This window comes from Mobula birostris, chromosome 9 (genome assembly GCF_030028105.1).
Source record: "Mobula birostris isolate sMobBir1 chromosome 9, sMobBir1.hap1, whole genome shotgun sequence".
NCBI classification, from domain to species: Eukaryota; Metazoa; Chordata; class Chondrichthyes; order Myliobatiformes; family Myliobatidae; genus Mobula; species Mobula birostris.
This window is the reverse complement of record NC_092378.1, coordinates 20,566,506-20,591,521: the sequence shown is the minus strand read 5'-3', so window position 1 is coordinate 20,591,521 and position 25,016 is coordinate 20,566,506. Positions and strand designations below refer to the sequence as shown.

The 25,016-nt window shown below is 41.5% G+C and overlaps 1 protein-coding gene across 1 annotated transcript; it reads left to right on the top strand.

Annotated features, from left to right (window-relative positions):
* Positions 1-4,342: 4,342 nt before the first annotated feature.
* On the top strand, positions 4,343-24,330 carry cav1 (caveolin 1). Its single transcript, XM_072267600.1, has 3 exons — positions 4,343-4,559; positions 5,639-5,803; positions 22,438-24,330. Exons 1-3 carry the CDS (start codon positions 4,530-4,532, stop codon positions 22,777-22,779), a joined length of 537 nt encoding a protein of 178 aa, XP_072123701.1. The 5' UTR covers positions 4,343-4,529; the 3' UTR covers positions 22,780-24,330.
* Positions 24,331-25,016: the final 686 nt, after the last annotated feature.

The window sequence follows — 25,016 nt, the reverse complement described above, 5'->3', positions numbered from 1 at the left end:
ATCCTCTTTTTCGAGGATTTTGCCATGGACTTTCATGTCAGGAGACAATGTTGTAGAGCGGTGCACCTTGGCAGAGGACCTTTATTTAGTGTACACTTAGGTGATTGAGTAGACCAACAGCTTGGCGTCCAACTGGGCATGTATGCAAGTGCAACCACATCCTCCCAACTCAATAACTGTCAGGGTGACCTTGGATCCAGAGTGAAGGGGTCATAGGTTGATCAGTAGAACTGCTCCACTCCCGCACAAAGCTCATTGGACTGATGAACAGCAATGCAGTCAGAGAAACTGGGGAAAGTGCCGGGGTGCTGATGCAGCCTTGCTTGTCACAATTCTGACTGAGATTAGGCCTGTTGAGGATCCATTGGTTAAGATCATAGCTTGTGTGCCAACGCACCGCAGGCGAACTTCTACAACAAACAAATGTGGGAAGGAGTCTCCATAAGCCCACTTATTTGACAGCAAAAGCTTATGTGAGGTCTCAAGAGGCCATGTATAGTGACTGATGCTGCCTCCTGTATGAGCTGTTGAACAGTGAAGACCATGTCTGTGGTGCAACCAGACCCGAAAGAGTCTCCAAAGCAGCTCCTAGGCTACTGGGAAGAGGTGGTTGGGGAAGAACCTGGTGATGACCCAAACAGCAAGGAGAACCCTCTGTAGTTCCCAAACAGATATGGCTCCTTTCTGCAGAGCATCATTATTATGACATCTCAGAGTTCTCTCTGGCATATTCGCCTCTTCCCAGATATGGGAGATGTTGTGCATTTGTGACTGAAGCTCCTGATTTTAGCAGGGAAACCACTTGCTCCGACAACCTCAATCTTCAGTTGTTGTAGCATTCATTAGGCTTCCCAGTGGTATCAGGGCTGACCTAGATCATTGCCGTGAGGTGAGGTCAGAGACACCCAGGTTAAGGACAGAGTGATCATGAAGGAATTTTTAAATAGCTCCTTCTAGCAGGCACTAACTGCATTAGTTCTTGAAAAGTTCACATTGTTCATGGTTGAGCCCTCAGGAGTTTGAGCCATCGTTAGTCTTGATGGCACCGAAGAATCCAAACATGTCACCCTGCAGACTTTCTACCTGTCACCTCTGCTTTAGGTTGAGGGCTTGTGAGACCATAATCCACCCGCTATAAACCAGCTCATGCAGACCTTTGCTGCCCATATCTTTGTGAGGTATGAGACCATCACCATTTGACACATGCCCTCTTCACATTACTTACATAGAGAGGAGGTGCAGGAGCCTGAAGACCCACACTCACATTGCTAATGTAAAGAGGAGGTACAGGAGCCTGAAGACCCTCACTCAACGTTTTAGGAACAGTTTCCTCCCAACCACCATCAGGTTCCTGAATGGTCCATGAACCCATCAATACTAACTTGTTACTTCTCCTTTATCTCACTTATTTTTGTAACTTGCAGTAATTTTTACATCTTGCACTGTACAAATTTCATACCACATGTCAGTGATAATCAACCTGATTCTGGTTCCTGTATTGCAAAATAAGAAACAATGCACCAATATCTATAAAAATCTACCCCGACACCGTTTGAATCCAGTCTCATGAGCTTGACAAAGGAAAAGGCCCAGTACCTGGGAGACTACCCTAGTCCTTCAATTTGTGCTATTTCATTGCAACCTCCATGAGCTCAGAGCTTTGGTTTATCCTTGCAGCTTCAATGACTGATAGGTGCATCAGGTGCTTGGGTTAGAACAGTTGTAGAGCTGGACAGGGGTACAAAGAAATGGACAGCTTGGCACACCAAATGATTTAACTAAAGGGTGACAAATTTATACTAAAACCTTTGGGAGATGAAGAATCATTATAAGTCAGCAAGTAAAGTTTAGTGTTGAATAGATACTTGCAGTAGAAATCTGGATTAATTAAATTTCATCCAGTGTTTAAGGGAATGTGGTCAATAAATATCACAGCAATTGAATCTAGATGTTAAAAAAAATTACGGTTGAAAATTCCAGTCCCAAATTGTCAAAGGAAAAACGATGTGACAAAGTAGAAGAGATAAACATTGCAATTGCTGAGAATCAATGTATTTTAAAAGATCTGCAGGTGCTGAAATTCTGAAATAAAGTTTTATTTATTCAACAATACAGCACGAGCGGAGTAGGCCCTTTCAGTCCTCCGATTCACGCCGCCCCAGCAATCCCACAACTCCGATTAACCTAAACCTAATCACGAGACAATTTACAATGACTAATTTACCTTCCCGGTAGGTTTTTAGACTGTGGGAGGAAACCGAATCACCCAGAGAAAACACAAGCAAACCACGGGGAGGACGTTCAGAGACTCCTTGCAGAACGGCTAACAGAGTTGAACTCCGGACTACGCCGAGCCGTAAAATAGCGTCGCACTAACCGCTGAATTGCTAAAAACACTCACCCCATCTGATAGGGTCTGTGGAAAGTGAAACAGAAGTTTTCATGTTGGAGACTTTCGTCAGACTCAATCCTGACCAACTGCGTTGGAGTACATCATGTGGCTGAAGGAAGCATCAAGGTCACTGTGACTGAGCTGGTGGAAGGAGTCTCAGGACCAAGTGTCCCCAGCCCCGCCCACCCCATGATCTGAGCTCACCTGCCTGAGCAGGTTATCGAGGAGTTAACCACCTGCCCCTGCACCCTGGGGTCCAGGAGACCAAATCAGAATGGTGCAGTAAGGAGGCAAACCAAGTTCACGTCCCCGAAACCGTTTCACAACTGGAAACGCTCGGCTGGGGGGTGGAGGGAGGATGAAAAAAGTGTTTTTTTTAAGAAGTAAAAATACACATGGAGGCTTACAAACACCGAAAAAGTAAAGCACTGTTACTTTAAAAATGGAGGCGTTCTGCCTTCCCTTTAGCCTCCTATATATTTGCCCTAATGTCGCCAATGAAATGAGTATGCCTTGGATCCAGCGCAGTTTAGGTTTAGAGTGGTACCGATGAGAGGATTGAAGAATCCTAGCCAGACTCCAGGCGGCTTCCCAGTCCCCCAGTAAATCCCGAGTTTACGCCGCTCGCTGTACCTCCGATGAAGTCAGGGGCTCCGCTCTACATTGATGGCTGAGCGGCAGCGCCCTTTATTCCCATCCGAACTGCCAGGAAAAATCAACACAATCCGGCTGCGTGAGTTTAAAACGGGGAGTGGGCTGGTCCCGGATGGAGAAAGAAAATGTTTTCCCCACTATTTAGCTGCAGGGAATGAAGAAGCTCGCCCGGGCTTGAAGCGGACAGCACGGAGGCAGTTGAGGAGTTAAGCCCCGGACTCGGTTAGGTGGGCGACACAGGGTAGATTCGCAGATAAAGCTGTCAAGGCGCAGAGCTACTGGGAGTGCACGTGTCCACTGTGACAAAGGCTGCGGAGCGGCTGGCGAAGATTAAACCACCTCGCCTGCAGTCGCGAAGAAAGTCCTGCGAATCAATGGGCGTAGTGTATCTTCTGTATACCTGTGGGAGACGTTTGATTGTATGAATGGAACAGTATATTACTGATATTCCGGATCAGGGCATCGCAGCTGATCCGGGCATCCCTTGTCCATTGTGTTACTTTGCTACAACGGACCTGCACGGCTCAAACCCTGCCTCAGCAGTGGAATACGACATGCCACTTGTTACTGCACGTTAGACTTGTCTCTATGTCTTTCTGTTTTGCTTGAGTCGTGTTTCTGTACGGCTTTTTTCTCTCTTTGCAATGTCATGTACAACTTATTTATAAACTATATTTTGTGCGTTGTCTGTGCCTGTGCGCTTGTGACGCCGCTGCAAGTTAATGTATTTATATTGAGCCCGTACCTCGCCGTGTTTGTGCACATGACAATAAACTCAACTTCCCACATCGGTGCAAAACCAAGGGCTAAAATAGATTCAAGTGAAGATTTATTTGATTGACGGTGTCATGTCATTAATATAATCCATACGCCTCGAGATTCCTGAAGTGATACGGGAGGGAATCAGGCCCTTCGGCCCAACTCGCCCATGCTGACCAAGATGAGTTTTCATTCACCTCGCACTATCTCCCCCTAATAATGCGACCTAACTACAAGTGTGTCCTTCTCCTTGATACGAAATGTATATGTCACTGTTCTGGTGACCGTTCCCTGCCCATTTATCTTTCTGCTCAGTATCGGACGCTACTTTCCCGGGGTTGTCTCTCTATCCTATCTACACTAGTTCATGCTGTGCCTCGCACAGACTCTGCTCCTTGCTGCTCGTTCATCGGCTCCTGCTTCTCGCACACGTCTCACTTTATAACATGGGTTATACCTTCCCCTCACACCCTTGGCAGCAGATTCGCCCATTGGCCCGTATCCGCAGCCCTGATCGTTTCTATGATTCATTGAGAATGAATGTGTATTTCCCGTTGTAACTGGAAACTTCACGTCGTGTGCATTAAGATTCAAAACTCCAAACACAGCCCAGGGCAACTGGCACCCTGCCACCAAACCCGGCGATCGCTGCGAAGATCATCTTCCTCTCACACACTCCTTTAACCCCACAGCCTTTCCGAAACACCCAGCTGCCTGGAGGACTATGTCAGGCGAAAAAATTGGAGAATTTGAGGTAAGACTGACGAGAAGTTTTGGAGCTAACAAATTTAACTTGCCACTGCAAGAGTAATAAGCGATGGCCGGTTTGCGGGAACCAATTGAGAACTGTCAAAAGGTGGTTGTGCATTTGGCAATTTATGCGCGTAATCAGTGGTGTTCAATAGGGGCCGGTCATATGTAGATAGCGGGACAGAATGCGGAATTACTCAGTTATATGTAACTCACAATTGAAATCCTCTAGCTAGCGTCCTCCAGAAACTGTGAGACTGTTAACTTATCACCTGAAAATGCATGTATTTAATCAGATGTGCATTTTAATTAGAAACTATTCACGTATCATCTTTCTAAGGATGCAGGAATCTGCCGAGGGTTCGTTCACTGGTGAAAATATCCAAACACTTGGAACTATTTCCGTTCGTTTTAACAACTGAAACCCAAACATATCTTGTTTATTAAGCCTACCCTATTTGCAGATATTATTTGTTTGAAACTGGAACTATTGGGAGGAAAGGGGCATTCGGTGTGTTTGAAAGTCCGGGGGCAGATGTTCAAAGCATCTGTTGAACGGAGCAATGAGTCTGTTGGAATATTTCCCGGCAGACCAGTAACGTCGAGATAGCAATGAGCCCCTGGAATGGAGGTTTCTCCGCACGGCGGGCAGGGTGATGGGAGGTACCCGATCGAGCACAACAGGAGCCAGCAGCGAATTTCCCACCAGACTGGGGCAGCTTTCTTCTGACTTTTCGTGGGTTATTTCCCAGCAGATGTTCGCAGTGCTTACAGAGGATTCTGCTGGGAGGTTGCCCCATGTTTGCTGGAATCACAGAGGAATCTGGTGGGAGATTTCCCGGCAGATGTTCAAGTGTTTGCTGGAATCACTCGATGATAGGTGCTGCCCCCTGGTGCCTGGTCTGCAGTGACGCCGGTACCGCCAGTCGCGTTTTACAGGGGTGTGGTGCGCTGTGACTTTCTCCTTTAAATGCGCTCAGGCATCCAAAAGTTCTTCTTAGGCATCTGACGGCGGGCACTTTCGGCGCGTTATATAGGAACGATTCGAGCTTTTCGTAAAGTAATTCTTGTCACCTTTCTCAGGGACTTTTATATCCGTCGCCAATCCGAGACCACGGGAATATTTACAAACCTAATAACAAAATGGAAGATGAGAAGATGAAAGAGGAGTACGTGCATGATTATCACACCAAAGAGATCGACTTAGTGAACAGAGACCCAAAGCACCTGAACGACGATGTGGTGAAGGTGAGGAACTGGCCGGTTTTAGTTAAGTTGGGACTTTTGCAAGGGCAGAACATAATGCAAGTAGGCAGCGGGGCGACCACTTTCAGTGGAAGTGCAAACTGCCCTCAATGTTATGGTAAACAAGGTAATTGCATAGAGTATGTTGCTTTCACTGCCGGTTCCGCGGCTCTGATGAGGGGAAATTTAGGGAATTGTTGTCACCAGATAATACTTATCGAAGAGTCACAGGCGGTGAAGTAGAAATAAACATGAGTGGCAGTTCATCCGTGAACACCCGTTGATCCCAGAGCGACAGGAGCCAGCGCTTGTCTGCAGTTGTCTCATGAAACCTCGCGCCCGCCGCGCTGTTCTGAAAGGTCCGTGCGGTGAGCCACTGTTGGGGAGACGGGATGATCACCCCCTCGCACTCAAATACCACCAACCCTCTGTGGCTTTAATGCTGGCAGCCAGCCTCAACTATTGGAAATGCGTTGCAATCTCCTCACCCTCTCCCCCCCCCCCCCCCACACACACACACACACACACACACACACACACATCCCGCGATACTCCACTGTGCATCTCACCCCGCTGAGCTACCTAGGCACACCAGATACAGTACCCTGCTCCCACTGTCCAGGGTAGTTATCTTGGTGTCACTGTACCTTAAATCCCACACACCCTGGCCCAAGGTTTCAATGCCAAATAGTTAGCTCGTAACCTCACCCCTACTCCGCCGTACTTGAAACGCCCTTTCAGCCTAGAACCACTGCACTGGCCAGCTGCTCGCTCAATCTTGCCTAAAATAACCCGTTCGCCCCCAGTCCTCCTCCAAGGACCCCCCCCCCCAGTTCACCCCACCCGGAATATGTCCCTGAACTCCAGCCGGACTGCACCCAGTCCTTATTGCAGGCTACCAAAATCAGCCCACCCAGGCCCAACCCATTCCACTTGTCAAAACCCAGTTTACGCAAAATGTCCTACTTCAGCGCATCCTTCTCAAAATACCAGGGCCGAATCCACCAATTCCCCGCCCCACTCGGCACATCCCCAGAAACTCCAGCCCAACCTGAGGCCACCCTTCTGAAAATACCACAACCAACCCCATCCATTCTACCCAAGACTGAGCTCAATTCAGCTAGCCTCGCGAAAGCCCTGAATATCGCACCTGCCCCATGTTCTCTCCACACTTTTCTGCCCTTGGCCAATACCAGCTGTGGGGACGCTGTACCCAACCTCATCCTCCTTCCAGCTAGCAGTACAGCCATTCTGCCCATCCCTTTCCCCCAACCTATGCGTGCTGCAACTAACAGCAAACCCACACCACAATGTTTCCCTTCTGGCACCAATTCAATACTACTTTGACTAACAAATCCACACTGCCTGATCCACTCCACTATCTAATTGGTGTCAGAGCCACTCTGTTAGTCCATTCTACCAAATACTGTGTCCAGAGGCTTCAACTACCCAGTCCACTCTAGTACACCTACCACCCTTATTAGTGCAAATTCTAACATACAGGAGGTTAATATCACAGTATACATAAGAATCAACTATAACAGAATCTGTCCTGAATTTTTTTCTGATTCACATGCCTTTTATCCAAGGAAACTAACACAAATAGCAAGGTCATGTGGTATAGGGGGAGCTAACTTTGTCTGCAGAAAACTATGCGTCATTTTAAACATGGCAAACTGTTTCAGACCAACCTATAAACACTGAAAGCTTGAATCCTTTTTATTTGCCATTATGACATTGCCCACATATCTGATTGACATAAATAAGAAAGTATTTGATCGTTTATTATAAAGGAGTACGGTCAATGTTTCACGCGGAGACCTTTCGTCAGGGTCTCTGCCCGAACCGTCGACTGTTTACTCTTTTCCATAGACGCTGCCTGGCCTGCTGAGTTCCTCCAGTGTTTTGTGGGTGTTGCTCGGATTTCCAGCATCTGCAGATTTTCTCTTGTTTGTGGTATTGTGTATGATTCCCTTTAAACCAATATTTAAAAAAAGATAATACATTCAGCTGTAATTGACGCTGTGAAATTCATAAGTATTGAATTTGGGGACAGCAACCTCGCCAATCAGTCATATCCACACTTGAATAACTAAATATCAATTATTGCCTTAAAGGGACAGCACAAACTTCATAAAGTGTAATTCAAATGTGAACAGGTGCAAGACAACATCAATATCATAGAGCTGATAGTAACTTTGCTTTATTGCACATTACTAAGAGAGAAGTAATGGTCCTTTTTCTCTGCTGCCTCAAACTTGAAGTTTCCACCATCCCATTCCTGCAAAGGAAAAATATGCCACCTTAGCTCAGAGGATAGTGGTTTAGTAATTAAATATTCACAAAACTTTGAAATTAACCATCACAGGACAATCTGCATTGATAATACACCACTGCATATTGCATAATATTTTCTCTCTGCATATTGCATAATAGTTTCTCTGTGCATTGGAGTGGTGACCAAGTAAATTTCACCAAGTCTATAAAATGCATCTTCAGTTTTACGGATTAGAATAAATGGTTTTCAAAGTGTTCTTAAAATGCAAATGTACAGTATCTGTTTTTACATCTGCATATTTTATTTCTCAACCTCTTTAAAGTTACGAGCACAGCTGTCATTTATAGGTCCCACTGATAACACCTCTACTTTTCATAGATGAAAGAAACGGCTTTATGTTGTCAGCCGTTGGTAAAAGCTTTTTAAAGATCATAAATTGGAGCAGTCACCATTTGAAAGTGGTTGAAGAGCCAAGTAATCAATGTTACTTTGAAGAAGAAATGCAAATTCATATTAAAAATTATTTGCAAATATGGATCTTGTAAAATAGTTCACTGAAGTAAAAATAATAGTGTTTTTATTCATGCTGGATCTACACTTATTGATATTGTAACAGTGGTAATTGTTTTTTTTCTGAAGTCACTGCTAAATAGCTCTTACAAAGCTTCAAAAATGTAGTTGAGCCTGCTTTTATTTGTTTGTTTGCAATCTAAACATTGCAACAATTAAGCCATATGTTCTTTCATGACATGGTTCAATTTAATGCTAATTGGGCTCTTGGGATTTTTATTTTCTTGCGCACTGCCACCTATCTCTGGGTGGACTACTGCCAACTGGTGGTCAGACAAAACTCTCTCTCTCTCTCTTCCTGATCTGTTTGTCTTGGGTTTTATTTTTAATTCAACCACCACTAGTTGGGTGGTTTTGTATTCAGCAGTAACCATTACAAAAGAGAGCACAGAGAGTCTATCTGAGCTATAATCCTCCAGAATGAATAGATTTATTGTTTCCTCCCCCACCCTGTGAATTACATGGCATTTGAGCACGTGGTTGGAATTGTGCTTCATTGAACCATATTGAAGAGGAGAGATCTGATCTTTCGAAAGCTTATTTCTTGTAACCCCAATGGTGCTTGGGTTCTTGCTGCAAAGGGTAAACTCTTACCAACAAAAACCATACAGTGCAGAGAAAAGTAAATACATTCCAAGTTCTCTGAATGAAATGCTCGATATTGAGAGTCTACATGTGTCCAATCAATTTACAGTAGAACTGAATTATATAAAATATCAACATGGGGATTCCATGCAACATTAATATGATGCCCGAGATTTCCACCTGATGTTTTGATACAGGAGTCATGCCAAGCAAATGAATAAGAATGAGTAGCTATAAAAAGGGGAGAGAAGGTAAGGAAACCATGTCTTTAATCTCAATGTTCTCGATACACAAAAAATTTAAGGGAAGGAAATCCCAAGGATGAACATTAGTCTAAAAATGAATTGCTGAAAATCAGTTCTGTTTTAGTCAGAAAAGAGAAGGCCCAATTCAAGTATACAGAGCCGTGAAGAGATCTTTAAAGGAAAATCAGAAGAAATATTAATTGGTGATTACATTAGCAAATAGAACTTAAGACTAACACTAAAAACAATGAAAGAAACATTAGCAGAATTAGCAGGATTTCTAACTGAAAAGTTTGGAAATTTTTAAAAGTAAAAATGGATGACTATTGAAGAAATGTTGAATATTACTTCTGTCAAGTCTGCTAATTTAAATTAGTTACCTCTTAAAACTAAGAACAGCATTAGTAATGTAGGTGTGAGTCAATTATTCTGATGCAGGTAGCATACTTATACAGCTGATTTGCACAGACAAAGAAATTACTTCTGCAGCTTGGGATCAAGAAGTCTTGTCTATTTGCTGTGAAAGTCAGTAACAGAAGTTCCAGGTATCGGGATCTACTGCTGCATAAAGATCATTGACTTCACACCAGCAGTCAAAGTCAATGAATGTGCCTTCAATTGTCATTTCAACTGCATTACTAACTATTAACACTACTGTTCTCCCATAATTCACAGAAGCAATTTCTAGCAATCGTTCAAACCTAACATTCGTATGCCTCATCATGCCCTCACTCATATAATACTGCTATAAGACACTTGGTCACAACTTACTGCAGGGGTACAGTGCCAACATTTCAGCCACAAAAAGCATTTCCTTTTTAGACAATCCGTCTAGATCAAGAGTGGCCCATTGCTACTGCAATTCTGAACCTGTGCATGAAATGTGTTAATGTAATGAGAACATGCTACCATGAGCTCATGGTCCAAAGACAAGGAGTCCAAGGAAACTGGGAGCCAGGCTGTACATTCAGTAATGTAGCATCGCAGTAGAGGGAAAAAAATAGCTGAATCTAATTGGAACCAAGTACAATATCTCTTTAATAGTAATAGATATGTGTCATGGGTACTGCCCCCATTATGTTTTCAGGAAGGAAGTTCATTACTCATATCGATGGTAATCCAGCCATCAATAGAAACATAGCAAATCTGTTGCCTTACATGTGTTGTAAGACGCTTGGCACTCATGATGCCCCGATCGCGTCAAAATGCAGGCAAGTGTACACGCTCACTATTGGCAAGCTACAATGTTTTCTCTCCCAGCAACACAAACAAATTTAGTCAAAAAAACTTTTAGATGTATAATCTTATCCTTTTATTCCCTTGTTCTGAAAACATTGCCCATGTCTCTACATCCAGCTAGTCCAGTGCTCTTGTGGCCACCATCCCAGCTTAAATCCTCCATAAATTTAACCATCTGGTATTCAAACATCAACCAGACCTATTGCATGAAGCTCACTAATAAAACTTTTGTTCAAGTAAACTATCACAGTTGGTGTTAATTAACCACTAAGGGTTTATCAGAATCAGGTTTACTATGATTGAAATATGTGGTGATATGTGTTATTTTGTGGCAGCAGTATAGTGCAATATAAATATGCATACGCACACATACAGGGGATTCCAGTTAATTTGGGCATCTACTTATGTATGACAGCTCTTAAAGAACAAATACAAATCCAGAAAGTAGTCAGAATTCCCTTCATTTATTTGGGACATTATGCTGCATAATTGGGGCAGGAGACCTGTCAAATATTTTCTAGCTAGTGTCAATCGCATGCACTTCATGTGGTCATTAGAGCAAACTGTTTTTAAATAACGTTACTTGTGTGTTTGTGTTCAGAAAGCAAAGACTTGTGTCACTGATAGTTGATGAATAACAAACAGGAAGACAATTCAGAACCGTTTTGCTCACTGTGGTTTCAAGCATTCACACTTGAGGATGCCAGAAACAGTTGTGGGTGGAAATGAAATGATATCATTACTTCATCAAGTTAGGAACTACAAAGAATTTGAAGGTATCAACAATGAATAATTTCCAGATAAGTATTGGTAACTAATACACAGTTTTATAGTACAATAGTTTTTTTGGTAGTGTTCTAATTTGTTGTGTATTTCATTTAAATACATCATTTCTTACTCAGTTAAATGGCAGTTTATTTTTTAATACCTATTTAACTATTTTTATGAAACTTCGACCACAATGTACTGGTCCTGGTGTGTCCCAATTAACTGGAATTGTGTGTGTGTGTGTGTGTGTGTGTGTGTGTGTATGTTCTGGTGCAGTTACTTAACGCTGTGCAGAATCAGAATCAGGTTTAAAAGCACAGACATATGTCATGAAATTTGTCGTTCGTGGCAGCAGTACATTGCCATACATAATAAAAACAAACAATACTATATAGACGGCAGTGGGGAAGAAGTTGTACCTAAAACATCAAGTGTATGTCTTCAGGCTCCTGTATGTCCTCGCCGATGCTAGTAATGAGAAGGGGACATGTCCTGCATGGTCAAGTTCCTTAACGAAGGATGCCACTCTCTTGAGGCATCTCATTTGAGGATATCCTCAGTGTGGGGGAGGCTAGTGACCATAATGGAAGTGGCTAAGTTGACAACCATCTGCAGCTTTTCCCGATCCCGTGCAGTGGCCCCGTCATACCAGACGATGATGCATTCGTTTAGAATGCTCTCCACAGTACATATGTAGAAACACTAGAGTCTTTGGTGACACATCAAATCTCCTTAAATGCCAAATGAAATATAGCCGCTCTGCTAAATGCAGCATGTGGATAAGAGATAGCAGTCAGAAAGACAGCTAGAAGCAAAGGTTCCAGCTTCCTCCTCCCGTCTGCCGCTGTTCACTACGTGGCTGGTGGCAAAGACAATGCTCCAGATTATTGTTGAGATTGTGTGGTAAGGAGGTCTATTGGATGGCATCCACTCTGCCAAGTACTAAAGGGCGCTTTCAGTGCTTCCGACTTTGTTTCAGTGCATTAATTGATTTGGCAAACCAATGGCCTGCTTCATCACAGCTTAATTATCGTTATGGTTTTCACTGTATGCATGTGCATAGATTGTGAGTAATATTGTCACTGGACAGCCCTTGCCTCCCAGTAAATAGCCTTTTACATATCATGGTGACTTAAATGCAGGTGGCATGCTGGACTGTTTCAGAGCGGGTTTATGAATACCAGGCAATGGCCAGTATGGCACAACATGTAGGAAACACTCCTGTAGGATTTAAGAGGAATGAAATTCATTACCAATTGAGTGGAGTTGGCTCGTGTTCATTAATGAGCAATAATGTGCCTGTACACCATGGCACTCAGCCACCAGAGGGAACGGTATAATCCTCAACAAGCCCGTTAATCTCTGTCTGCTTCCCTCTGTCAAGACTAAATGAAACATAATGTCCGGTGTAAAGGTGAGGAACAGGATACATTGCATACTTGTGTAAGGACAGAGCAAGAGATAGGATCCACTCAATCTGACTTCCAATCTGTTCTGTCTCACCTTACAAGGAGCACAGCCAAGTGACTACCTTGTGCACTACCAGGTGCACAGGTGACTACCTTGTTGTAGAACTGCTGCAGAGCTGTCAGAGCTATCCTGGGGGAATGCCTACTACTACATCCATGTCTGGGTCAAAGCAATAAAGCCAAATCCAAGCTTTTTTTTTTAAACTTCCTGGCATTCTGAAGGCTTTAATAAACTAAAGAACTTTATAATCAGTAAGCACTTAGGTTCATCGACACAGCCAACTAAGAATCAAATTGGAAACTACTCTTGACAATAGTTAGTGATTCCTTTAAATATTTTGTTGGGTGGTTCTTCAGCTGTAAAGTGCATTCAGCTGCTAAGAATGTTTGAAGTGGCAGCACATCCATTGCATGCCGAGCAACATCAGGTTTGTATTCTGATTGACATTACAATCTGCCTTTCGGCTTAATATCGTCACCAAAGTGGAGCTAACACAAATCTCCATAAGTGTAGGTGTGTATCAAATGCCATTTGGGAGCTAATTCTCATGTCCTGTCCATAAATAGATGTGGCAGGAAGTGGATTTCTTTTAGTCCATGATTTTATTTTAGTAGCATCTGAAAAATTATCAAACTAAAAATATTCTTGAGTCCCCACATTGTAGTAATTTTGGGTTGACTGAGCCAGGACTCGTTGGAGTTCAGAAGAAAGAGAACCCATCTCACTGAAAAGTACAAAATTCTGACTCTATAATGATCTGAATCTATTTGGACTGAGATGAAGAGAAACTTCTTTTTCCAGAAGTTGGTGAACTGGTGGAATTTTCTACCACAGAAAGCTGTGGAGGCCAGATCACTGAATATACATCAGAACGAAATAGAAAGAAAGAAGACATCATGGGTTATGGAAAGAGAGTGAAACAATGAGGTAGGAATTGGCCATGACCATTTTAAGTAATGGAGCAGGATAGAAGCACAAATAACCAACTCGTGTTTCCATTTTTATACATTTTATGTTTCTTAGGGTTTCACTGTTGATGGAAAGATTTTTGCTGTCTACTTTGGCTAAACCTTGGAAATTTTTACAAGCTACTATATATAGAAAATATTTTCACTATTAACTAGTACTGGAAAATAATGGATGGTGAATATTGCTTTGTTATAATTTGTGAATAGTACAAATCTTTAATAACATCAATAAAATGCTGAGATTCATTTATTAGTATTAAAGAGAAGGAAATGATTACGTTTTAGTGTTTTCATATCTGCCCTCACTGTAATAATCTTGTAGAATGTATCAGTAACAATTGACCTCAGAACGTAAGATAATGTGAACATTTATATAGGCCCATAACACCATAAAACATAGAGCAAAGTTAAGCCATTCAGCCTATCCAGTCTGTTCTGACCTCACTGAAGTTGGGCTAACAGGCCTATAATTCCATTGCATTTTGCCTCCCTCTCTACTTAAAGAGTAGAGTGACATTCACAATTTTCCAGTCCTCTGGAACCATTCCATTATCCCAGGATTCCTGAACAATGACTACTAATGTCTCCACAATTTCCTCAGCTACCTCTTTATGAACCATGGGGTGTAGTCCACCTGGTCCAGGTGATTTATTTACCTACCTTTAGACCTTTCAGCTCCTACACACCTTACCCTTAGTAATAGCGACTACACTTATTACTGCCCCCCGACTCTCTCGAATTTCATGTTGATGATGTCTTCCACAGTGAAGACTGATGTAAGATACGTATTCAGTTCATACATCTTTTGTTTATTCCCTGTTACTAACCCTCCAGCATTATTTCCAGTGGTCCAATATCAATTCTTGCCTCTCCTTTACTCTTTTATAATAGAAAATACCTTTAGGAAACACACATCAAAGTTGCTGGTGAACGCAGCAGGCCAGGCAGCATCTCTAGGAAGAGGTAAATACCTTTAGGTATCCTCTTTTATATTATTGTCTAGCTTACCTTTATATTTCCTTATTGCTTTTTTTGTGTTGCCATCTGTTGGTTTGTAGAAGCTTCCCAATCCTCTAGATTTCTTTTAATTTTTGCTATATTCTTTGTCCTCTCTTTTTCTTTCATGCTTTCCTTGTCAGCCATGGTTGCCTTATACTCCCTTTAGAATGCTTCTTCACTGGGGTGAACCAATCCTGTGTCTTCCAAATTACTCGCAGAAACTCCAGCCATTGTTGTTTTACCATCATCTCTGCTAGAGTCCCCTTCCATTCAACTTTGGCATCTCCTCTCTCTTGCTTCTAGTTACTTTTACTCTGCTGTAATACTGATACATCCAATTTTAGCTTCTCCTTCTCAACCTGCAGGGTGAATCCTATTATATTATGATTACTACCTCCTAAGGGTTCCTTTACCTTAAGCTCCCTAATCAAATCTGATTCATTACACAACACCCAATCTAGAATTGCCTTTTCCCCAGTGGGCTCAACCACAAGCTGTTCTAACAGGCCATCTTCTAGGTGTTTGACAAATTCCGTCACTTGGTTTCCAGCACCAAAATTATTTTCCCAATCTACTTGCATATTGAAATTGTAACTGCCCTTTTTACATGCCTTTTTTATCCCCTATTATAATTTGTATCCCACATCCTGACTACTGCTTGGAGGCTTGTATATAACTCCCATAATGCTCTTTTTACCCTTGAAGTTTCTGAACTTTATGACAAGGATTATTCTTCTGATTATATCTTACTTCTTTCTATGGATTTGGTTTTATTTTTAATCAACAAAGCCACTCCACCCCTCTGCCTACCTGTCTGTCCTTTCAACACAATGTATATTGTTGGATGTAAAGCTCCCATCTGTGATCTTTTCTCAAATACAGCACCTTCAGTCCTGTTTTCACCTCTCTTATTTTCAATTTTGCCTCCATGTTGCCTGAAGTTAAATTCTCATCCTTTTCTAAGCTTTTTTGTGTTACCTTTATTTCAGAGGCTTTAGTGACCTCTCCAGCACTCTCCTTCCCTTTCACTTTATCCATTCTATTTCAAGCTCTTGAACACAACCCCATTCCCTCCCCCCTCTCCACTATTTAGTTTAAAGCCTTATCCACAGCCCTGGTAATGCGATTCTCCAGAACCCTGGTTTCAGCACGGTTCAGGTGGAGCTTGTCCCATTGGAACAGCTCCCTCCTTCCCCAATACTAGTGCTTTGGTCCCATGAATTCAGACTCACTTCTCCCACTCCAAGCTTCGAGTCATGCATTTAACTCTCTGATCTTATTAGTCCTGTGCCAAATTATATATGGCTCAAGTAACAATCCAGAGATTCTTACCTTTTGGTTTTATATTTTAATTTTGTTCTGAGCTGCTCAAATTCCCTCAACAGGGCCTTATTCCTTGTTCTTCCTACATTGCTGGACCAATACAACTGAATTGTCACCCCATCCTCCCAACCACCAATTCCAAATTACTCTGCAGGTCAAATGCGATGCCCCAAACCCAGATACCAGGCAGACAACACAACCTTTGGGAATATTGATCCTTGTGACAGAGAACTGTGTGTATTCCCCTGACTATACCGTCTTCATTTACAGGTACATTTCTGTAAATCTCTACCCAGCTTCAATGGCTCCCTGAACCTTAGTGCTTTGGTTTAGTTGCTCATCATTTCTACAGCTCCCACTCTCATCTCACAGGGAATAACAATCTCAGGTCAGTTGGGCAAGTTCAAGGCCTGAGTATCCTCCAGCACCATCTTTTGAATTCTCCCACCTGCCTGCAGCATCACTGGGACATCTTTGGGAGATGAGGTCGTATGTGTAGCCAAGTCTCTCCCATGTCACCATATTGCTTTCCACTCTAACGCTATCATCATACATTCTCAGCCTAGCATTACATGACATTGGTTGCCACAAAATTAGAAACAGCAATGACTAACTTCATTAAAGCAAAATTTAAGTTTCTGCTCAAAGCTTAAGAAGTTGCATATGAAAATTTCATACTGGTAATTTAACTCATGATTTTGAACTTTGTCACAAGATGTGAGTAGAAGATTATAAAGGTACAGTGCCAAGATAACCGTAATTTGTTGTTGCATGTGGATAAATTGCCCAAATTGGCCCAAGTGCCCTGAGTTAGAAATTAGTGCGCAGGTGGTTAGCATCAGACTGGATAGTGCTGCTCATAACAGAGCACAATGTTGTGTAATAGTATAAAGCTGATTCTATTCTTGAGATAAAGTAGAGTAAAACTGTGCATTTTTGACTGTTACATACAAGGCACACAGTGCAAAAGAGTGTTTATACAGCATCTGCGAAAATTTTGGACAAAAGTCCAATCAAGGTAGTTTTCAAGTTGTCAACTATCATTCATGTTTGGCGTGTGAAACATCCCTTGAGCTAGGCCGGACCAAAATGTTAAGGCACATGGGGTCCAAGTGAGTTGATTGGTTGCATCCAAAATTGCTTTGGTAATGGGAGGCAGAGGATAGAGATGGAAGGGTGTTTTTCAGATTGGAAGTCTATGACCAGTTGTATGCTGCAGGGATTGGCACATCTGCAGACCTGGGTATTTCGTCTGTGATGAACAGTATAATAACAAATAGGATGTGAATATAGATGACATGACTCACGTTAGTGGATGACTTTGAAGTTGTGTATAGCAGGATGTAGATCAGATGGTAAGTTTTTCAATGTGTTTGTAAAAGGAACATAGAATATACTGTATAGTGGTACAGCACAGTAAGGAACCTTTGGCCTACGATGTTATGCTAACCATTATAAATCAATCTAGCCCTTCCTGTAACCCTCCATCTTTTTAGCATTCATGTGCCTTTTAAATGTCCCTATTCTATCAGTCTTTATCATCAACCCTGGCAGTGTGTTCCAAGCACCCTTCACTCTCTGTGCAGAAGAAAACCTACCTTTCATATATCCACTAAACTTTCCTCCACTCATCTAAAAACAGGATGTCTTCTGGTATTAGCCGTCACCACCCTGGGAAAAAGGAAATTAATCACGACCAGTGTGTAGTGATGAATTTTGAGAAGTCAAGTAGTGGTGGGACGTATGCAGGCTGGGCATTGATGAATGCTGGTAAATGGGGTGGGGGGGCGTAAGGCTTCAGGTTCAATATTCTCTGAAAGTAGCAACGAGAAAGATAGGATGGTGAAGAAGGTGCATGTTTGCCTTCACAGATCAAGGCACAGAAACTTGAAAACACGTATCACCAAGCTCAAGGAGAGTTTCTGTCCCACTGTTATCAGACTCTTGAATTGACCGCTCATGTTCAAAACGATGAACTCTTGATCTCCTAACCATTGTAACTCTTGCACATTATTTGTCTACCAGCACTGTACTTTCTCTGTAGTGCAATAATAGATATGCTATTAGTGTGATAGTGTTGGAGATTGCAAGGATATTCACCATGATGTCGCCTGGACTGGAGGACTGGTTTGGGGGAGACATTGAATAGGCTGGATTTTGTTTACCATGGAGCAAAGGAGGCTGAGTGACTTGACAAAGGAGGCATAGATAGGGCAGATAGTCAGAATCTTTTTCCTATGATAGGATATCAGAAACAAGAAGGCATAAATTGAAGAGAAGAAGGAGATTTATAAGACCATAAGATCTAGAAGCAGAATTAGGCCATTTGGCCCATCGAGTCTGCTCCATCATTTCAGCATGGCTGATCCATTTTTACTTTCAGCCCCAGTCTCCTGCATTCCTCCCCCATCCCCAGCCCCCACGTATCCCTTCGTGCCCTGACTAATCAAGAATCTATCAACCTCTGCCTTAAATATTCATAAAGACTTGGCCTCCACAGCTGCCTGTGGCAATGAATTTCACAGATTCACTGCTCTCTGGTTAAGTAAATTTCTCCTCATCCCCATTCTAAAAGGACACCTCTCTATTCTGAGGCTGTGTCCTCTGACCATAGATTCTCCCACCATAGAATACGTCCTTTCTACATCCACTCTATCAAGGCCTTTCACCGTTCAATAGGTTTTAATTAGGTCACCCCTCATTCTTCTGAATTCCACTGGATTCAGGCCCAGAGCCACCAAACGCTCTTCATATGAAAACCCGTTTAATCCTGCAATCACTTTTATGAACCTCCTTTAAACTCTCTCCAGTTTCAACAGAACTCTGCTAAAATAAGGGGCCCAAAACTGCTCACAATTGTCCAAATAAGATCTCATTAGTGCTTTATAAAGTCTCAACATTACATCCTTGCTTTTATATTCTAGTCCTCTTGAAATGAATGAATGCTAACATTGCGTTTGCCTTCCTCACCACAGACTCAACTTGCAAATTACCCTTTATGGAATCTTGCACAAGGACTTCCAAAACCCTTTGTGCCTCAGATTTTTGTATTTTATTTCCATTTAGAAAATAGTCAATCCTTTATTTCTTCCTGACATACACTTCCTGACATTGTATTCCATCTGCCGCTTCTTTGTCCATTCTTTTAATCTGTCTAAGTCCTTCTGTAGCCTCTCTAGTTCCTCAGAACTACTTGCCTCTCCGCCTATCTTTGTATCATCTGCAAACTTTGCAACAAAGCCAGCAATTCCATCATCCAAATCATTGACATATAACATAAAAAGAATCAGTCCCAACACAGACCCCTGTGGAACATATAAGTCACTAGCAGCCAGCCAGAAAAGGCTCCCTTTATTTCCACTCTTTGCTTCCTGCCAATCAGCCACTGCTTTATCCATGTTTGAATCTTTCCTGTAATACCATGGACTTGTAGCTTGTTAAGCAGCATCATGTGTGGCATCTTGTCAAAGGCTTTCTGAAAATCCAAGTGCACAACATCAATCAAATCTCCTTTGTCTATTCTGCTTGCTATTTCTTCAAAGAATTCCAACTGATTTGTCAGGTAAGATTTCCCCTTCTGGAAACCATGCTGACTATGGCCTATTTTATCATATGCCTCCAAGTACCCAGAAACCACACCCTTAACAATTGACTCCAACATCTTCCCAACCATTAAGGTCAGACTAACTGTCCTATAATTTCCTTTCTTCTGCCTCTCTCCCTTCTTGAAGTGTGGAGTGACATTTGCAATTTTCCAGTCTTCTGGAACCATTCCAGAACCATCTACTCCAGGTGACTTGTCTTATCTTCAGACCATTCAGTTTCCCAAGAACCTTCTCTTTAGTAATGGTAACTTGACACACTTCATGGCCCTTGACACCTGGAACTTCCACTATACTGCTAGTAACTTCCACAGTGAAGAATGATTCAAGATACTTATTCAGTTCGTCCACCATTTCCTTGTCCCCCTTACTACTTCTCCAGTATCGTTTTCCAGCAGTCCAATATCCACTATCTTTTACACTTTACATATTTAAGGAAATTTTTGTTATCTTCTTTAATATTAATGGATAGCTTACTTTCATATTCCACTTTTACTTTCTTAATGACTTCTTAGTTACTTCTGTTGGTACAGTATTTAAAAGCTTTCCAATCCTCTAACTTCTCACTAATTTTTGCTCTATTATATGCCCTCTCTTTGACTTTTATGTTGGTTTTGACTTCCCTTGTTAGCCTTGGTTGTGTCATCTTGCCTTTAGAGTATTTCTTCCTCTTTGAAATGTATATATCCTGTGCCTTCCAAATTGCTTCCAGAAGTTCCAGCCATTGCTGCTCTGCCATCATCCCTGCCTGTGTTCTCCTTCAATCAATTCTGGCTAACTCATCTTCATGCCTCTGTATTTTCCTTTGCTCCTCTGTAATACTGATACATCTGATTTTAGCTTCTCCTTCTCAAATTTCAGGGTGAATTCAGTCACCTTTTGATCACTTCCCCTAAGGGTTCTTTTATCTTAAGCTCTCTAATCAATTCTGGTTCATTGCACAACACCCAATCAAGAATAGCTGATCCCATAGTGGGTTCAACCACGAGCTGCTCCAAAAAGCCATCTCGTAGGCATCCCCTTGGAATCTCGCACCAACCTGATTTTCCCAATATACCTGCATTTTGAAATCCCCCTTGATGACTGTAACATTCTAACATTTTAATAGATTTGAGGAGGCTGCTGTTGACGGAGTAGTTGCTAACTGGAACATTTTGCCAGAGGAGGTGATGGGGTCAGATACAATTTGCTCTGTTATATGCCCTCTCTTTGACTTTATGTTGGTTTCAACCTCCCTTGTTAGCCTTGTTTGTGTCATCTTGTCATCTTGATGGGGTCTGATTAAGAGACATTTAAACAGGTGCTTAAGTAGGCAAGGCACAGAAGGATATGGATCCAGAGTAGATCAATAGCATTAGTGGAGATGTGCAAAAAGGGTAAGTATTGACATAGACAGTCCATCATTTTCCTCCAATATAGGACTTTATTTTTGCATTGTACAGATCAGTATCTGAATATCAATTAGTTTAATGAATGCATAGGTACGTAAATCTTTCTGCCTCAAGGCTCCTTGTTATGGTTGTGTGTTAACTTATTAGCATGTCACAGAGTTACCTTGCAACAATAAAATGCAGCAGTGTTATAAGTTCTCAAAAAAAGGGTACAGGCATTATCTTGAAAAAAAATACTGCCTGGATGTTTCTGCCACCCCTGTGCAAAATTAATAGATACCGTATCTTATTTGCAGATGCCTTGAATAGTCTGCTATTTTATATATAGTACCATCCTGAAATCGTTCTCACTTTTGACTGCTTACTGGAAAATAATGGATATGGTTCATGTGGTGTTTTGTCAGTTGGAAATGTTGTACAGTATTTCATTACCGATCTCTAAAATGCACAGCTGCCAAGCATTATTTTTTAAATATAGAAATAACAACACTTGTATGGTGTTTCACATCCACCCTCAATACAATAATCAATGCTGGTAGAATATATCTGGTGAATTTGACAGCAGAACTGACATTGCACTTTGGATAATGTCAGCATTTATGTCAAGCTTGAATAACTACTTCCACAGTTTCCATATTTTTAGTAATTTACAATTACTGAACCAGTTACTTTACCCTGTTTTGGCTAGGAGAGGGTGTCATGAGGATAAGATAACTTCTTTGCCTGTTGTTGCAGAGATGTTCAATGCAATGAATCCACAACTCATTTTTGATGGAATGAAGCCCAGGGCTAAAAGCAAAACCAAAGGAGATAGGCCGTTTTGCAAATAAGCACAGATATAGCAGTTTGGAATTGCAGAGCAAAGGCATTGGATATTAAAGGGTAAAGAAACTTTAAAACTTTCAACAGAAGACAGGTGACTAGAGGAAGCCAGGATACAATGCAATGGGGAAGAACAAGACAACGGGGGGAGAGTGTGGTTATTGCTACTGAGTGTGCTGAGTAACATTGGCTTGCTCTTCTGCCTGCATTAGGAAAATGAGACCTGATGGGTTGGTGAGTGCAGCATATTGAGATTTCATAGAGACGGCAGATAAAGTTGTTCAGCATCAAGCCTACCCAAAACATTTTGATTTTTAAAGCAAATAGAGTTTATTTCTAAAGTTAATCATAATGGTTTTGTATTTCCCCTGCCATAGGTGGATTTTGAAGAAGTGATTGCCGAACCTGAGGGAACTCACAGCTTCGATGGAATTTGGAAGGCCAGCTTTACCGTCTTCACAGTGACCAAATACTGGTGTTACCGGCTTCTCTCGGGGCTCTTTGGCATCCCGTTGGCAATTGTATGGGGAATTTACTTTGCCATCTTATCGTTCATCCACATCTGGGCAGTGGTGCCCTGCATTAAGAGCTACATGATTGAGATCCAGTGCATCAGCAGAGTGTACTCGATCTGCATTCACACCTTCTGCGACCCTTTCTACGAAGCCCTGGGGAAAATGTTCGGCAATATCCGGGTATCAATGCAGAAGGAAGTGTAAACAGGAAAACGTTGAAAGAAGTGATTGGTCAATTGATCACATCGCTTCCTACCAAATGGAAGCTCCGTTTCTTTATCACAGAAACATGTTGGTGCCTTTTCCAATAGCACTGATATAGGAAAAAAAGGTTGCATGCTCTTTTCATTACTTATCCCTGGCATGTTCTGTTACCCTTTTATGGTACTGCATTTTAACACTGATCTAAGCTTAACAACTACATTCCTTTACTGTTAAACACCATATGACAGGTTTTGTAAACAAAATGAGTCATTGCCTTTCTTTAGCAATTAGCCCTCCTGCTATTTCATTGTGCTGCTTCCCATGAAACCAGAGACTGACTCACAGTACTGTACTTACTAGGACGGTAAGGATAAAGGATTAAACACTGAGCATAGGATCTTAATATTTAAAGTAAAAATATGAACTATTTTGCAGTGAAATTATAATCATACCATTTTTTAAAAATGCTATGCAACAAATAATTTGTATTTCTCTGTTTAATCTCTCCTGCAATTATCAGGATTTATAGAAACATTAAAATTTAAATATAATTTACACATTTAGAATGTCAGTCTGGAGAAGAAATGACTGACCCCATCTAAGTGTTGGTTAAATTGTTCATTATAGTGGGAAACTAAAGTACCGTGTGTGAAGTATGTTATGTCTTGATGCCAAGAGGATTGACTCCTTCCCTCCACCACTGTCTAAACTATGCAATGTTCATTTTCTTTGGTAAGCATTTAAACACTTTGTGAACCTTGTGCATGTCTGGTATTAAACTCTCTAACATGCACCAAAACATCAGGAAGACAATGGCAAAGCAGTGTTGCTGTGTGCTTTGTGCAAATGAAAATACTTGCTGCACTGTAAGATAGCCATGTTAAATTGCTGAATGTAACTCGGATTTTCCATATTGTACATTGCAACATATCAATCAGCTTTATACAATATGCAACCCAGAGGAGGTAATATCCAGAATTTTCCTGCTTAGACAATTGCAGCAAAGGTCAACAGCCAGAACCATAACATGTTACTGAAGCATTGTCATGGGCAGAGGCACCTGTGGAATCTACTTCTGTGCTGCATCCTCCACCTTTTCTAAACTTTAAAACACACTGAGAGCCTTGATACTCTTTCATACCAATTTCTATTGTCACTTTATACATGTCTAACTGAAGGTTAAAGGAGTTGTTTCAACTGCTGTTTTAAAGAATTACTGATGGAAAATTCTTTTTAAGGGTTGTGTATATAGTTAAAATATAGATTAAAGTCACCAGCTAAATAAAAGAAATGAAACAGATTTTTAGATTTTTTGCAAAAGCTATTTTATACAGGTGCATTCATATCACTTATTAACCATAAAGTATATAAAATTTAGCTTTTATTTTTTACTACCACTTTGAATTGTATTGCAAATTATTAGAACCCATGGTCAATTTCTTCCGTGTTATTAAAAGCTTGCTGTTGCAGAAGTCGTTCAAGCAATCAAGATATGTTAGCATGTAAGAGCTGAAACAATTTGAAAAAATAAAGAATCAAATGTTTATACAAGTTGCCATTGAGTTTGAGTTACATCCTGAAATGTAATCTTCTCCTTAATAATGAAGCTTCTTCTAGTATAAAGGGAACAAGTTTCGAATCTCAAAGTAAATTTATTATGAAAGTACAGGCCATATGTCACCATATACTACGCTGAGATTCGCTGAAGGGAAACTTAATTCGTAACCATGAAGAGATCATTTGAACATAACATTTGGGGTTAATGGTTGGAGTCTGCATACTAACATTAGCTCAATGCTTTTTGCCGTATATAGCATTTTACATATATAGTACCTCAAACCTGCAATAAGAGCACTTACATTTTCTATAGCACAATTATTCGGGTCAAAAAATTACATTGTCCTTAAATAATAGTTTCCCCAATGCTCTGTTCACCAGGTCCTCATCCTCTCAGCCATAAATTTTAAATAGCTGTGCAATAGGGCAGCACGGTAGTGTAGTGGTTAGCACAATGCTTTACAGTAACACCAACCCGGGTTCAATTCCCACCGCTGCCTTTAAGGAGTTCTGTATGTTCTCCTCGTGACCGCGTGGGTTTCCTCCGGGTGCTCCGGTTTGGTCCCACGACCCTACTGGTTGGTTGGTTAATTGGTCACTGTAAATTGTCCCTTGATCAGGTTATGGTTAACTCGGGGGTTGTTGGATGGTACAGCTCAAAGGACCGGAAGGTCCCGTTC